General features: G+C 41.9%; 1 protein-coding gene across 18 annotated transcripts in view; it reads right to left on the minus strand.

Moving 5' to 3' along the window:
* The window catches only part of LOC129825034 (receptor-type tyrosine-protein phosphatase kappa), a 164,928-nt gene that overhangs the window by 74,075 nt on the left and 73,329 nt on the right, over positions 1-17,524 (minus strand). For all 18 annotated transcript variants that reach the window (XM_055884694.1, XM_055884698.1, XM_055884697.1 and 15 more), the window contains 3 exons: positions 4,044-4,125; positions 1,197-1,312; positions 255-429 (listed from right to left, as the gene is read on the minus strand). In XM_055884694.1, coding sequence (XP_055740669.1) covers positions 255-429; positions 1,197-1,312; positions 4,044-4,125 — 373 coding nt within the window. The remainder of the gene's footprint in view (positions 1-254; positions 430-1,196; positions 1,313-4,043; positions 4,126-17,524) is intronic.

Raw genomic sequence — 17,524 nt, forward strand, 5'->3', positions numbered from 1 at the left:
TTTGGTGATTCTCATTTGAATATCCTAATAATATTCAAACTCCTCCATCTGAATAAACATATGCTAGTTGTGTTTTCCCTCACATATTTATCTTTGATTCGTGCATAACGTTTATGAAGAAATTTGGGGAATTTTTGCAACTGAGTCCAAAACCACAATTAACAGCCCTTAGACTTGAATAAGAGCCGCTACCAATCATTTATAAGGTAGTAAACAGATGTGCATGGATCTTCATCTGAGGAGGGAGCACATACCTCTGACGATGAGTCCGGCGAAATTGGACACACCAGATCCTCTCTCTGATTGGGTGACACATCGGTAAAGGTCCTGGTCCAGATTAGTCACTTCCTTGAGTCTGAACGAGGCAGCGAACCGCCTGTGGTTGATGTTCTTAGTCGACGCCACGGGAATGTCCTCCCCATTTCTCCTCTGCGCGATAAAAACAAGGGAAAAAACATATCCGTTTGCACTCATTGGATGGCCGTTACATTATCGGGAAGATGATGGCAGACATCAAATCTGGAGTCATTTCTTAAAAACAAACATGGCATCAAGGACGAATCAAGCTAGTAACACATACTGTAAAAGTGTATCTCAGAGGGATAAATGGGTTTGTTAAGCTGCCACTTCCTCTAAGGGCTTATCACGGTGAACGTTATCAGACAAGTTTGGTGTCGACAGCACTGTCTCTTTTACAGTTTCACCTCCACGACCGCCGGGCACCGAAATGGTCACATCGCCTCTCACACTTTTCCACCCAGTCATCCATGAGAGGAGTTATCCCTTATTCCCTCCCTACCTCCTTCTCTCCCTCCATCCCACTCTCCCTTCAACTCTGTGGACCTTATCAGTTCACCCTAGGCATTAGGCGGGGGCTTCGACAATGCAGTCACCTGAACAGTGATTTTCCCGCAGCCCTAGCTGACAAAATAGATTTTCCATTCTTTCATAATACACATTTCCCCAAAGAGACGTGGCATTGCCTTGAGTAGCGTATCGTATCTGAGATGGTGTAGAGAGGTGTTTGAGTTTTGAGGACACAATGCCAAGTGATATACCAAGTGATAGATTATAATTTGGTTGAATTTTGAACTCCCTTTTCGTCTATTGGTGTGATACATGAACAATAGTATAATTGTTCATAATGAGTCCTGGTGTTCAGTGGTTATCGGGCCCTGCCCGCTCCCAGTCCCTACCTGCAGCCACAGTTTGTTGTTGTTGGCATCCCGGCCGGTAGCGATGCACTGGAAGGTAGCGTTCTGCCCCGCGTTGACTTCCACATCTCCCAGGCGCAGGAAGTGAGGCGATTTATCTACGGGGGAAGAAAACAATTACAGCAGTCATAAATGCAACGTACTCGACATGATCAACGCAGCACCTCCCTCTTCTCGCCATGTCAGACAGCCAAGTCCTAATTACTAGCTTCTACCTCATCTGTCACACGGACACAGCCAGAGCTGAGAGGGTGAAATGGTACAGGTGAAAACACACACCACTGCTATGAACAGCCTGGATTATGACAATATGCACTAGCACCTCAGATCAAAAGATACTAGTGTTCCAAGAGGGCATAGACATCAAAGGAAAGGAAACCTAGACTCACCGACATGAGGAGAAGGATGGAAGGAAGAAGAGACATTTGGAAGGAAGAATATTAACAAGCAAAGTTTTGATCTGGACAGCGAAATTATTCATGGTGATTTGGCTGGTTGGCAGTCCAGATGCCGTGTGGTAGTCTGGAGCACTGCCGGCGGTAACTGAGCACACATGACTAGGAGGAACATTTTACGAAAAGGAGCTAAACTCTTATCTGAACGCAACAGGACCACATGGTCAAAGCGGTTGTCTGGCTCCCCACTGTTGTTAACATCCAGGGATCCTCGTTACATATTATCTAACGAGTCAAACGATGGCTTGGCCTTTCATACTTCGAATACATTAACTATGTCTATGTCAAGGTATAGAGGCACCAAGTGTTCTCTCGGTAAGTTTAAAGATGCTGCATTTAACATTCCTTCAATAATCTTTCTTCAACTTGACTTTGAGGACGAAAACCCACTGCCTGTAGATGTTTTCTTTTAATGAATGTTTTGGAGTGATTGTGAATTTAATTGTGTTCTATAATCCAGCAGCGAATTCAAAACACAGCCAAAGGGTACTCCCCCAAATTAGCCTGTATACTACAGCGGAAAAACTGATGAGACATATTTTATGCACAACCCATACATACAAAGAGACAGAATCTTAGACTGAGAGAGCACTACCTAGTGAGAGATCTAGAGGCGGCCGAGAAGTGAGGAAGAGGAGATCGAACAGTGAGATGATCCAATGGGCTAGTGCCATTCAAAAAAAGTCCCAACCATAGTGATTTAACTAGCTATGAGACGAAGGTGAAAATAGAGACTGAGAATCACAGTGTCAGCTAGGGCGTGTGCTTAGCTAGTTCATTATGATCAGTGCAATGGGTGGATAGAGAGGTGGGTGATTCAGCACACCCTCGTTTCACACAGAGCTTAGTCAGGGATCCATTCTAGCCTCTCTGCCGCTGAAGAGCCACAAGCTCCTCGAGACAGGGATCAGAGCCAGTGGCCACTGATAACCAGGAGGATATGGTCATGCCAGACGTTTTGAACCAAGTGGTTTCATAGAAAGTGCAAAAGAAAACGACATTTGCTGATTAACCAGTTGGACCAAATCGGCAGCATTTGTTATTGAAGAGCGATCACGCACTTACTATGAATATAATTGTTGTCCTATAGCGCTCACTAAATACTTAACACTCCTTAAAAAACTAAAATGGGTTTCTCCAAAGTAATAAATGGGTAAATGTTTGAGGCCGAGGGATAATTATTATTGTTAAATCCAACTGAAATTACCCTCTGGAGCGACGGCATTAGCAGATTAGCTCCAAATTAGCCTGGGATGTATCGGTCCCCTGAATCAATCCACTTACCCCGCTGCCAAATGAGGGGTGGCTAGTGCTCAGTACTGAGCATTTCTCTGGATGCAGCTGTCAATTTAAATGAATGCTGCTACTGTGGAGGCTAGGGCTGTATCTCAAATGGCACCCTATTCGCTACATTGGGCCCTGGTCAAAAGTAGTGCACTACGTAGGGGATAGGGTGCCGTTTGGGATGCAAGCCTAGGAGGAGGTAGCGGGAGAAGACGCATGGCTGGACACACTGGACTGCACCAGTCTAGTCCTCAAAGGGTCCAGTGTCCCTAAACCAGCCATTTTACCCACCCTTTATAATTAACTGTCACAAAAGGTTGACTACACTGTTCAAAAGGATTACATTCCTAGTTAGTAGACCTCATCAGTGAAGGTGAAATCCCTACCCCCTGTGGTTGCTGGTGCTCCTAATTGGGATGCCTTTCCATTATTTAATCTAATCCTTTATCACCCTGGATAGACTAATCCAAATGAATCTAGACAAAACGGAAGTGAGGGAAAAATCTAAATATTACAATTTTCAGTTTGGGCCCTTTTGATGTGTACGAGTAAACAACTGTGGACACACTCACAACATTTTCTTAATAACAGTTCAATAATGAACAGTTGATTTCCAATGACGTCTCAGAATCTTGGCATCTGTGGAAGCTGCCGGAAACATGCTTTCACTGTGTCTTTGTAAAACGGTCTCTGGGTAAAAACATTTTTAAAACACTACTACGGTATATTTAATAGTCAGGTCATCGGGAAGCCAGGGATTTTTGAAAGTTAAAGTACTTCATTGTGCTGAAGTGGGTGGAAGCCAGCTATTACAACCCAGAAAGCCATGCTGAGAGAGCACAATTATCCTTTATTACACGGCTGATTCATTTATTCATGTATTTATTTATTCCATCCTCTGCCGACAGTCACTGATGTTTTCAAATGCAGGTCAGCCCACTCTATTGTCTTCCAGCAGCAAAACTTGCTCACTTCACCTTTCCCCTCAACCACAGTGTCACCTTACGTATCTTAATTTGCAAAGCAACAAAAAAATCCATCAGCAGCAATGCAGGAGTGTCTGGTAATTACTGCCTGTGTAATGACTTACCACATGGATAGCTCAAAACCTGGATGTCATCAATCGCAATGAAGCCTGTCTTCCCGTCAGAGACCTCCGCCTCAAATATGACCTGCCAGAGAGAGGGGGGGAGGGGGGGGGGGGGGGCAGGATGTTTACAACACTCATTTCCATCAAATTTTCACAGATCGATCCCTAATGCGCCATCATTCTGCCCAAGACACTTGCAGGTTCCAACAGGCAGCCGTTTGGTATATCCGCTGCGGGCACTTTATGGTGCCATGGGATGTGATCGTAAACTGGGAAAGAAATCATATTCTCCAGATAAAAAGTGAAGGGGGAATATAAATAAATCAACAGTCGATATAATTCTGTAAAAAATAAAATGTGTGGCTTGTGATTGCCACAGTAGCATGATTTCAATGTGAGGTGGAATGTTTTCCCCCCTTTCACTTCTTTTAAAGTAAGTCACTTATTTTGTGCCATGAGGCAAACAATGTTGAGGTTGAATTCTAACACAAAGCAAAATGCAAGTGAAAGCTTTTAGAAGAAAAGTACTTATATAAACATTGATGTCATGAAGTAAAACATTTTTGACTGAACCTTGTAACACTGAGAAAGAAATCACACTCTTTACAAATATTTGAAATTTCCTCAGGATGGTTATTGAATTAGCACATACCATACTGTAACCACGGAAAACATTTCAACTAAAATTCCACACAGTGGGAAATAATGACCACCTAAAAATACTTTCCTGTTAAGTTTTTGTCCTTACCCTCAGTCAGAGTCTTGCACACAAAGAGGGGAAAAAATGAACCAATTGTGTGGGCAGAACATACGGTTCAGCCTTAATAGGTTGACATACAATGACATACAATGTCAACCCCAGTTTAACGTTTATCCCTTTGTGTGGGGATATCAGGCTATATGGTTAAATGGCTACAGTACATTGCAGTTGTCCATAGCTGCCCCCACATCAGGCTGTCAGAGAGGTGATTACAGTACTGAGGACGTCATGCTAATCAGAGCACTTACAGGGCCTGCTGTGGAGACTGGGGCTCAATGGCCCTCTGCTTTCATTCATCAATAAATTGATGGTTGGGCCTCGTAGGCCTCTGGCAAATTATGGACAGTTGACCACTCACAGAAAATCGGGGTACTTTTTGGAACATACCGAGCTTCTTACAAAAAAATGTTGTCCATCGACCTAATCTGCACTTAGTATACATCCAACTGGCTTACATGGTTTTTACTACTCTGGACACATTCAAGTCAGTTAAGAACACATTCTTATTTACAATGACAGCCTACTGGGGAACAGTGGGTTAACAAGGGAACAGCCTTGTTCAGGGGCAGAACGACAGATTTGTACCATGTCCGGTCAGGGGATTTGATCCAGCAACCTTTCGGTTACTGGCTTGATGCTCTAACCACTAGGCTACCTGCCGCCCCTAAACTGCAATGTACTGTAGCCATGTAACCACATACAGTGCCTTCAGAAAGTATCCACACCTTTTGAAATGTTCAATTCACACCTGAATTGAAAATGGATTACATTTAGATTTGGTATACACAATACCCCATAATGTCAAAGTGGAATTATGTTCTTAGAATTGTTTTGAAATTAATACAAAATGAAAAGCTGAAATGTCTTGAGTCAATAAGTATTCAACCCCATTCTTATGGCAAACCGAAATAAATTCAGGAGTAAAGATTTGCTTAACCTGTTTGGGCTGCAAGGGGCAGTAGTATTGAGTAGCCAGATAAAAGGTGCCCATTTCAAACGGCCTCGTACTCAATTCTTGCTCGTACAATATGCATATTATTATTACTATTGGATAGAAAACACTATCTAGTTTCTTAAACCGTTTGAATTATTTCTCTGAGTGGAACAGAACTCATTCTGCAGCACATTTCCTGACCAGGAAGTGGAAAGTCTGAAATCGATGCTCTGTTCTTCTTCCTGCCTATAAATGGGCACGAGACCTAATAGTATACATGCACGTCATACACCTTCCCCTGGGTGTCAAGAGGCTGTGAGAGAAGAAATGAGGTGATTATCTTGGTCTGAGATGGAACACATCATCTTGGAATGACGTGTTCCCCATTTTCGGTACTCTGAAGAGCGCGAGGTGGACAGTGGGATTGCCTTTTGTTTAGCTGCCGTTATAGGCGACTATTATCTCCGGCTTTGATTTTATTTGATACATGTCACCATATCATCGTAAAGTATGTTTTTTCAATATAGTTTCATCAGATTATTGAACATTTTTCGGGAGTTTTGCCGTGTTCCGTTCTCTTCCGTTTGTTGACATGGAGAGATTCGAGCCACTTGGCTAGCGCGCTTGCTAAATGAAGAGGGAAAGTTGCCGTTCTAAATCCAAACAACGATTGTTCTGGACAAAGGACACCTTATCCAACATTCTGATGGAAGATCAGCAAAAGTAAGAAACATTTTATGATGCTATTTCATATATCTGTCGTAGTCGTCGGCGCCCAAGTGTTTCTGGCTATTGTGGTAAGCTACTATAACACTACATTTTTTCCCCGCTGTAAAACACTTAATAAATCGGAAATATTGGCTGGAATCACAAGATGCCTGTCTTTCATTTGCTGTACACTATGTATTTTTCAGAAATGTTTTATGATGAGTAATTAGGTATTTGACGTTGGTGCCTGTAATTATTATGGCTGCTTTCGGTGCAATTTCTGATTGTAGCTGCAATGTAATCTATGATTTATACCTGAAAAATGCACCTTTTTCTAACAAAACATATGCTATACAATAAATATGTTATCAGACTGTCATCTGATGAAGTTGTTTCTTGGTTAGTGGCTATTTATATCTTTATTTGGTCGAATTTGTGATAGCTACTGATGGAGTAAAAAACTGGTGGAGTAAAAAAAGTGGTGTCTTTTGCTAACGTGGTTAGCTAATAGATTTACATATTGTGTCTTCCCTGTAAAACATTTAAAAAATCGGACATGTTGGCTGGATTCACAAGATGTGTACTTTTCATATGCTGTATTGGACTTGTTAATGTGTGAAAGTTAAATATTTCAAAAAAATATCTTTTGAATTTCGCACCCTGCACTTGAAGTGGCTGTTGTCATAAGTGTACCGACGCCGGGCTGCAGCCATAAGAAGTTAACTTCTTGCGACTATAGGGGGTGCTGTTTTCTCATTAGCATAATTTGCATTGCAGATTAAACGGCTTCCTACTCAATTCTTGCTCGTACAATATGCATAGTATTACTATTATTGGATAGAAAAAACTCTCTAGTTTCTATAGCCTCTGAGTGAAACAGAACTCAATCTACAGCACTTTTCATGATAGGGAGTCAGATTTCAAACATTTTGGCCACTGATCTGGAGTCAGTTTAAAGCTCACTGTAAATGCTATGGAGAAACAGACACTGCTTACGTCTTCCCCTGGATGTCAGTGCGTGATGACGCTTTGAATGGTGTCGATTGCGCAATCAGTTTCTCTATAAGACACCAAATAGCGGAAGTAGCTTCCCTTTGCTGCCTGCGCCTTGCGCGCGAAGGACATCGGACTCGCCTCCTTCCAAGCGTTAGTTTAGCCAGTAATATTTCTCCGGTCATGTTTTTACCCGTTATAGGTGTTAACAGCATCATAAGGTAGTTAATTTGAACCGTTGTATAGCAATTTCTATCCTTTTAGTGCGATTTTGAGGCATTGCTTTGTTGTGCACTTTGAAGCGCTGGGCACATTTCGGGGTCCCGGTCGTACGTTAGTGGGCATTTCGACGGACAAGTGGACATCTTTCGACCAAAAGAAGATTAGACCCAAGAAAGGATTCTTTACCCAAGATTCTGATGGAAGAACAGCTCACAGTAAGAACAATTTATGATGATAAATCGTGTTTCTGTCAAAAAATGTTAAACGCTTACGCCGCCATTCTGTTTTGTATAGCTTCGCTTGGCGCAACCTGTATTGAAAAGTAAGGATAATTAAAAAAAATGTAAATCAGCGATTGCATCAAGAACTAATTTGTCTTTTGATTCCTGTCAACCCTGTATTTTTTAGTCAAGTATATGATTAGCTATTGATTAAACTAGATCACTCAAAGATGGCGACCGACATTTCCAGGCTTGTTTTGCTACTATTTTCATTGTATAACCACGTTTTTTTATGGCTAAATATGCACATTTTCGAACAAACTGTATATGTATGTTGTAATATGATGTTACAGGAGTGTCATCTGAAGAATTCTGAGAAGGTTAGTGAAAAAATTAATATATTTTGGCGATGATACGATATCGCTCTCTTTGGCTAGAATCAGTGCTCGGGTAACGTTTGCATATGTGGTATGCTAATATAACGATTTATTGTGTTTTTGCCGTAAAACACTTAGAAAATCTGAAATGTTGTCTGAATTCACAAGATCTGTGTCTTTCCATTACTATGTGCTGTGTATTTTTAAGAAATGTTTTATGATGAGTAAATTGGTAATACACGTTGCTGTCTGTAGTAATTCTAGGAGCTTTGGTGAGATTTGTGATGCTGGCTGCAATGGCAAACTATGATTTATACCTGAAATATGCACATTTTTCTAACAAAACCTATCCTATACCATAAATATGTTATCAGACTGTCATCTGATGAGGTTTTTTCTTGGTTAGTGGCTATCAATATCTTAGTTTAGCCGAATTGGTGATAGCTACTGGTGTTGAGAGAAAATGGTGGACAAAGAAAAATGGTGGTTTTTGCTAACGTGTTTAGCTAATAGATTTACATATTGTGTCTTCCCTGTAAAACATTTTAAAAATCTGAAATGGTGGCTTTATTCACAAGATCTGTATCTTTCATTAGGTGTCTTGGACTTGTGATTTAATGATATTTAGATGCTACTATTTAATTGTGACGCTATGCTAGCGATGCTAATCAGTGTGGGGGGTGCTCCCGGATCCGGGGTAGAGGCTCGTTAGAGGTTAACAAGTCACATAATAAGTTGCATGGACTCACTCTGTGTACAATAATTGTGTTTAACAAGATTTTTGAATGACAACCTCATCTCTGTGCCCCACACATACAACTATCTGTAAGGTCACTCAGTCGATCAGTGAACTTCAAACACAGATTCAACCAAAAAGACCAGGGAGATTTTCCAATGCCTCGCAAAGAAAAGGCACTGATTGGTAGATGGGTAAAAAAAACTAAAGCAGACATTGAATATCCCTTTGAGCATGGATAAGTTATTACCTATACTTTGGATGATGTATCAATGCACCCAGTCACTAAAAAGGCTTCCTAACTCAGTTGCCAGAGAGGAAGGAAACCACTCAGGGATTTCACCATGAGGACAATGGTGACTTTAAAACAGTTACAGAGTTTAATGGCTGTGATAGGAGAAAACTTCGGATGGATCAACAACATTGTAGTTACTCCACAGTACTAACCCAAATGACAGAGTGAAAAGAAGAAAGCCTTACAAAATACAAATATTTAAAAAAATATATTCTGTTTGCAATAAGGCACTAAAGTAAAACTGCAAATAACTTGCTAAATAAATGTAATTTATGTCCTGAATACAAAGTGTTATGTTTGGGGCAAATCCAACACAACACTGAGTACCACTCTTCATATTTTCAAGCATGGTGGTGCTTGTCATCGGGTATGATTGTCATTGGCAAGGACTAGGGAGTTTTTTTAAATAAAAATAAATGGAATAGAGTTAAGCACAGGCAAAATACTAGAGGAAAACCTGATTCAGTCTGCTTTCCAACTGACACTGGGAGACCTTTCACCTTTCAGCAGGACAATACCCTAAAACAAGGCCAAATATACACTGGAGTTGTTTACCAAGACGACATTGAATGTTCCTGAGTAGCCTAGTTACAGTTTTGAACTAAAATCGCCTTGAAAATCTATGTCAAGACTTGAAAATGCCTGTCTAGCAATGATCAACAACCAACTTGACAGAGGTTGAAGAATTAAAAAAAAGTGCAAATATTATTCAATCCAGGTGTGCAAAGCTCTTAGAGACTTATCCAGAAAAACTAACAGATGTAATCGCTGCCAAAGGTGATTGTAACATGTATTGACTGATGGGCGTTAATTTGATTTATTTTATTTTACCTTTATTTAACCAGGTAGGCAACTCGAGAACAACTTCTCATTTACAACTGCGACCTGGCCAAGATAAAGCAAAGCAGTTCGACACATATAACAACACAGAGTTACATATGGAGTAAACAAAACATACAGTCAATAATACAGTAGAAAATAAGTATATATACAATGTGAGCAAATGAGGTGGGATAATGGAGGTAAAGGCAATAAATAGGCCATGGTGGCAAAGTAAATACAATATAGCAATGAAAACACTGTAATGGTAGATTTGACAGTAGATGAGTGTGCAAAGTAGAAATACTGGGGTGCAAAGGAGCAAAATAAATAAATAAATACAGTAGGGGAAGAGGTAGTTGTTTGGGCTATTTATAGATGGGCTATGTACAGGTGCAGTGATCTGTGAGCTGCTCTGACAGCTGGTGCTTAAAGCTAGTGAGAGAGATAAGTGTTTCCAGTTTTAGAGATTGTTGTAGTTCGTTCCAGTCATTGGCAGCAGAGAACTGGAAGGAGAGGCGGCTAAAGGAGGAATTGGCTTTGGGGGTGACAAGTGAGATATACCTGCTGGAACGCGTGCTACGTGTGGGTGCAGCTATGGTGACCAGCGAGCAGAGATAAGCCGGGACTTTACCTAGCAGTTTCTTGTAGATGACCTGCAGCCAGTGGATATGGCGACGAGTATGAAGCGAGGGCCAGCCAACAAGAGCGTACAGGTCGCAGTGGTGGGTAGTATTTGGGGCTTTGGTGACAAAACGGTTGGCACTGTGATAGACTGCATCCAATTTGTTGAGTAGGGTGTTGGAGGCTATTTTGTAAATGACATCGCCAAAGTCGAGGATCGGTAAGCTGGTCAGTTTTACGAGGGTATGTTTGGCAGCATGAGTGAAGGATGCTTTGTTGCGAAATAGGAAGCCAATTCTAGATTTAACTTTGGATTGGAGATGTTTTATGTGAGTCTGGAAGGGGAGTTTACAGTCTAACCAGACACCTAGGTATTTGTAGTTGTCTACATATTCTAAGTCAGAACTGTCCAGAGTAGTGATGCTGGAAGGGCGGGCCGGTGCAGGCAGCGATCGGTTGAAGAGCATGCATTTAGTTTTACTTGTATTTAAGAGCAGTTGGAGGCCACGGAAGGAGAGTTGTATGGCATTGAAGCTCGTCTGGAGGGTTGTTAACACAGTGTCCAAAGAAGGGCCAGAAGTATACAGAATGGTGTTGTCTGCGTAGAGGTGGATCAGAGACTCACCAGCAGCAAGAGCGACATCATTGATATATACAGAGAAGAGAGTCGGCCCAAGAATTGAACCCTGTGGCACCCCCATAGAGACTGCCAGAGGCCCGGACAACAGGCCCTCAGATTTGACACACTGAACTCTGTCGTGGAAGTAGTTGGTGAACCAGGCGAGGGAATCATTTGAGAAACCAAGGCTGTTGAGTCTGCCGATGAGGATGTGGTGATTGACAGAGTCCAAAGCCTTGGCCAGGTCAATGAATATGGCTGCACAGTATTGTTTCTTATCGATGGCGGTTAAGATATCGTTTAAAACCTTGAGGGTGGCTGAGGTGCACCCATGACCAGCTCTGAAACCAGATTGCATAGCGGAGAAGGTACGATGGGATTCGAAATGGTAGGTGATCTGTTTGTTAACTTGGCTTTCGAAGACCTTAGAAAGGCAGGGTAGGATAGATATAGGTCTGTAGCAGTTTGGGTCAAAAGTGTCCCCCCCTTTGAAGAGGGGGAGGACCGCAGCTGCTTTCCAATCTTTGGGAATCTTAGACGACACGAAAGAGAGGTTGAACAGGTTAGTAATAGGGGTTGCAACAATTTCGGCAGATAATTTTAGAAAGAAAGGGTCCAGATTGTCTAGCCCGGCTGATTTGTGGGGGTCCAGATTTTGCAGCTCTTTCAGAACATCAGCTGACTGGATGTGAGGGAGAAGGATAAATGGGGAAGGCTTGGGTGAGTTGCTGTGGGGGGTGCAGTGCTGTTGACCGGGGTAGGGGTGACCAGGTGGAAAGCATTCCCAGCCGTAGAAAAATGCTTATTGAAATTCTCAATTATAGTGGATTTATCGGTGGTGACAGAGTTTCCTATCCTCAGTGCAGTGGGCAGCTGGGAGGAGGTGCTCTTATTCTCCATGGACTTTACAATGTCCCAGAACTTTGAGTTTGTGTTGCAGGAAGCACATTTCTGCTTGAAAAAGCTAGCCTTGGCTTTTCTAACTGCCTGTTTATATTGGTTTCTAACTTCTCTAAAAAGTTGCATTTCACGGGGACTGTTCGATGCTAATGCAGAACGCCACAGGGTGTTTTTGTATTGGTTAAGGGCAGTCAGGTCTGGAGAGAACCAAGGGCTATATCTGTTCCTGGTTCTAAATTTCTTGAATGGGACATGCTTATTTAAGATGGTGAGGAAGGCATATAAAAAAAATAACCAGGCATCCTCTACTGACGGGATGAGGTCGATATCCTTCCAAGGATACCCGGGCCAGGTCGATTAGAAAGGCCTGCTCGCTGAAGTGTTTCAGGGAGCATTTGATAGTGATGAGTGGAGATCGTTTGACCGCTGACCAATTACGGCTGCAGGCAATGAGGCAGTGATCGCTGAGATCTTGGTTGAAAACAGCAGAGGTGTATTTAGAGGGCAAGTTGGTTAGGATGATATCTATGAGGGTGCCCGTGTTTACAGCTTTGGGGTTGTACCTGGTAGGTTCATTGATAATTTGTGTGAGATTGAGGGCATCAAGCTTAGATTGTAGGATGGCCGGGGTGTTAACCTGTTGGGGATGGGGGCGCTGTTTAGACTATTTATGCTAATTTGGCTAATTTTTTAAACGGCTTCCCACAAAATCCTTGATCGTACAATATGCATATTATTATTATTATTGGATAGAAAACAGTCTATAGTTTCTATAGGAGTTGAAATTTTGTCTCTAAGTGGAACAGAGCCCATTCTACAGCAATTTCCCTGACATGGAGTCAGATTTGAGAAATGTTGGCCACTCTTCTGAAGTCAGTTAAAAGGGCACTGTCGTTGCTATGACTATACGGACACATCTTACGTCTTCCCCTGGATGCCTTTACGTGATGACGATTCCAACGGGGTCGATTGCGCGTTCACAGGCCCTACAAATGAAAAAACCCTGAAGCTAGTCATTCTTTGGGAGCTGCGTCATGAGCCTAGAGGACACCGGCGCGCACCTGTTCCAAGCGTTAGTTTAGCCTGTTATATTTCTCCGGTCATCTTTTCACTCGTTATAGGAGTTAAAAACATCATAAGGTAGTTAATTTAAAGCGTTTTATAGCAATTTATATCCGTTTAGTGCGATTTTGGGACATTTATTTTTGCAACGATGTGAAAAGTTGGGCACGCTTTTCAGTTCATCCCGAACGCAGTTGACATTTCCACATGGCAAGAGGACAGCTTTCCACCAAAAGACGATTTCTCCCAAGAAAGGATCCTTTGCCCAAGATACTGATGGAAGAACAGCTCAAGGTAGGACATTTTTATTATGATAAATCGTGTTTCTGTCGAAACATTTTAGTGGCTTAGGACGCCATGTTTTTTGACGTAGCTTCGCTTGGCGCAAACTGTATTGAAAAGTAAGGATAAATTAAAAAATGTAATAACGCAATTGTATTAAGAATTAAATTGTCTATCAATCCCTGTCCACCCTATATTTTTTAGTCACGTTTATGAGTATTTATGTATAAGAGTAGATCACTGTCTAAGTGGCGCAAGGACTTTTTCTTTACCAGCTTGTCTACATTTCACATTGTCTAACCATGATTTTGGTGGCTAAATATAAACATTTTCGATCAAACTGTATATGCATGTTGTAATGTGATGTTACAGGAGTGTCATCGGAAGAATTCTGAGAAGGTTAGTGAAAAAATTAATATCTTTTGGCGATGTTGACTTTTATCGCTCACTTTGGCTAGAATCAATGCTGGGCTGCTAATTGCTATGTGCTAAGCTAATATAACGATTTATTGTGTTTTCGCTGTAAGACACTTAGAAAATCTGAAATATTGTCTGTATTCACAGGATCTGTGTCTTTCGATTCGTGTATGCTGTGTATTTTTACGAAATGTTTGATGATTAGTAGTTAGGTAAACACGTTGCTCATTGTAATTATTCTAGTCCATTTGTGATGGTGGGTGCAATTGTAAACTATGCCATCTACCTGAAATATGCACTTTTTTCTAACAAAACCTATCCCATACCATAAATATGTTATCAGACTGTCATCTAATGAGTTTTTTTGTTGGTTAGGGGCTATAAATATCTTAGTTTAGCCGAATTGGTGATGGCTACTGGTGTTGGTGGACAAATAAAAGATGGTGGATTATGCTAATGTGTTTTTAGGTAATAGATGTACATCTTTACATATTGTGTCTTCCCTGTAAAACATTTTAAAAATCGGAAATGTTGACTGGATTCACAAGATCTGTGTCTTTCATTAGCTGTATTGGACTTTAATGTGTGAAAGTTAAATATTTAAAAAAAATATTTTTTTTGAATTTCGCGGCACTGGTTTTTCAGTGGGGGGGGGGGGGGTGTGCCGCTAGCGCCACGCTGATCCTAGACAGGTTAAGCATGTCACAGTTTAGGTCACCTAGCAGCACGAGCTCTGAAGATAGATGGGGGGCAATCAGTTCACATATGGTATCCAGAGCACAGCTGGGGGCAGACGGTGGTCTATAGCAGGCGGCAACGGTGAGAGATTTGTTTTTAGAGAGGTGGATTTTTAAAAGTAGAAGTTCAAATTGTTTGGGTACAGACCTGGATAGTAGGACAGAACTCTGCAGGCTATCTCTGCAGTAGATTGCAACACCGCCCCTTTTGGCCGTTCTATCTTGTCTGAAAATGTTGTAGTTATGGATGGAGATTTCAGAGATATTGGTGGTCTTCCTAAGCCAGGATTCAGACACGGCTAAGACATCTGGGTTGGCAGAGTGTACTAAAGCAGTGAATAAAACAAACTTAGGGAGGAGGCTTCTAATGTTAACATGCATGAAACCAAGGCTTTTACGGTTACAGAAGTCGTCAAAAGAGAGCGCCTGGGGAAATAGGAGTGGAGCTAGGCACAGCAGGACCTGGATTCACCTCTACATCCCCAGAGGAACAGAGGAGGAGTAGGATAAGGGTACGGCTAAAAGCTATGAGAATTGGACGTCTAGGACGTCCGGAACAGAGAGTAAAAGGAGCAGGTTTCTGGGCGCGATAAAATTCAAGGTATAGTGTACAGACAAAGGTATGGTAGGATGTGAATACAGTGGAGGTAAAACTAGGCATTGAGTGATGATGAAAGAGAGATATTGTCTCTAGAAACATCATTGAAACCAGGTGATGTCATCGCATGTGTGGGTGGTGGAACTGAAGGGTTGGATAAGGTATAATGAGCAGGGCTAGAGGCTCTACAGTGAAATAAGCCAATAAACACTAACCAGAACAGCAATAATACTTATGTACATTTGATATTTATGGGGTATTGTGTGTAGATGAGAGAAAAAAAAAGCAATTGAATACATTTTCAATTCAGGTCGTAACAACAAAATGTGGAATAAATCAAGGGGTATGAATACTTTCTGAAGGCACTGTAAGTGTGTCACAGTGTTGGAAGGGCAATGGGAGAACAGATGTACATGTAGCTATAAGTGGTCACTTTAAAACGATGTGCCTCCCCTTGAAGCGGATTATAGGAAATAACCCTCAAACCTCATGCACTTTGTTTTCCACTGAACACAACCTTTAATTCACCTTTCTTAGACTTCACAATTTGCTAAATCTACTGTGGGATCTAAGGACACTTTACGGCTGAATCCTGATCCCCCGAATTGCATTCTAAACATGCCTTTCAGCAGGAAAAGAGAGAGACCGAATCAACATTTACAATAATAGTTTGTGCCAGCTGCTACCGAGCTCGAGCTTAATGATGGTATTTTGCTTTTAGCTGAGATTCATATCCTTTTAAGTGATCTCTCTCTTAATGCAGACGACATTTGCTAAACAAATCTCAAGCCAGCACTTGCGATAACTCCAATGAGAGGATTATGGTATAAATCTTTAAGCGAGCAGTGCAGTCAGGGCAGTCACGGGAATCTGCCATGCTCCCAACCCCCCATTCTATATCGCTTTTCCACAACGAGTGAAAATTGACAGATGTACTGTATTCGATTACCAGCTTTTCCCCACAATAACGTAATAACATGATCTTATTAGAGCCTGGTCGTACAACATAGATGAACAACAACTCGTAATACTCTTGGAGGGAAAAGGTGAAAGTGTGGCCCTTCCGGAACTACCAATTGCAATTTTCAGTTGTGACAGTACAGAGAAAAGGTTGGCTATCATGGAAAATTGAACAAACAAGTTGAGATAAACAAAAAGAAAAAACTCAGCTGTGACACCCTGTGCTGGTGCAATTATCTTAACCGAGCTAGCTGCGACAGACTAGCCCTGATGTCACCAAGCCACAAGCCAGTAGGCTCACAGAGTGAACTCAGCATCAGCCCCCTGACAGCTCTTTAAAAAGAATACACTGCTCTCCTCCGGGTGAGGAGAAAATACTGACATGTTCACAGCACAGGCTGAGGATGACAGCCAATGGAATAAAAAACACTCACATCGGATATATCCAAATTGTTGGTTCATCTTGTTTACTCCATTTTGATTTGAGGAACTGAGGAGTTTCATCAGCAATCCAAGTCATACTGAGATAAAGTTAACTGGAAGTTAATTTAACCAACATGTCTCCATAAAGAGTCAGTAAATACAGAGAGTACTAAATGTCTCTGAAATCTGAAATACAACGAACCCAACTCAATGTCTAGAGCACTGAGGTTACCTTTCAGAGGCTGAATGCTGGGTAGCGCTTTGGACCAGCAGGTCTTGGCTAGAGGAGGAGAGGGAAGGAGAGGAGCTCTGTGGTCTAGGAGGGGGTGGCAGATGGACCTAGAGAAGGGTTTCCTGTCTGCTGGAGCCTCACATGGAGACATGCAGGGACAGAATCAGGGACGGACGGCCAGGCAGAGACTGCAGCTGGGCTGGAGCCTGCATTAAGCCTGCATGAGCTGCTCAAATGACCATGATGTCAGCAACTCCTGCCCTACCAGCTGGTATAGGTTGTGTGTGTGTGCGCGTGCGTGTGTGTGTGTGAGTGTGGGGGGATCATAAAGCATTTTTTTCTACCCCTTTCTCTAAAAAACAGAAAAATACAATCCATTGATTATAATTTCAACATACACGCAACCCACGCAGACATGTCTCAGGAACATCAAAACATGCGGCCCAATCATCGAGGCAAACTACGACGGTGACTTGGAAATATACAGAAAACACTGTCAGAGATGCAAACATGTGCGCGCACACACACACACACGCACACACACACACACACACACACAGAC

The sequence above is a fragment of the Salvelinus fontinalis genome, chromosome 27, assembly GCF_029448725.1.
Source record: "Salvelinus fontinalis isolate EN_2023a chromosome 27, ASM2944872v1, whole genome shotgun sequence".
NCBI classification, from domain to species: Eukaryota; Metazoa; Chordata; class Actinopteri; order Salmoniformes; family Salmonidae; genus Salvelinus; species Salvelinus fontinalis.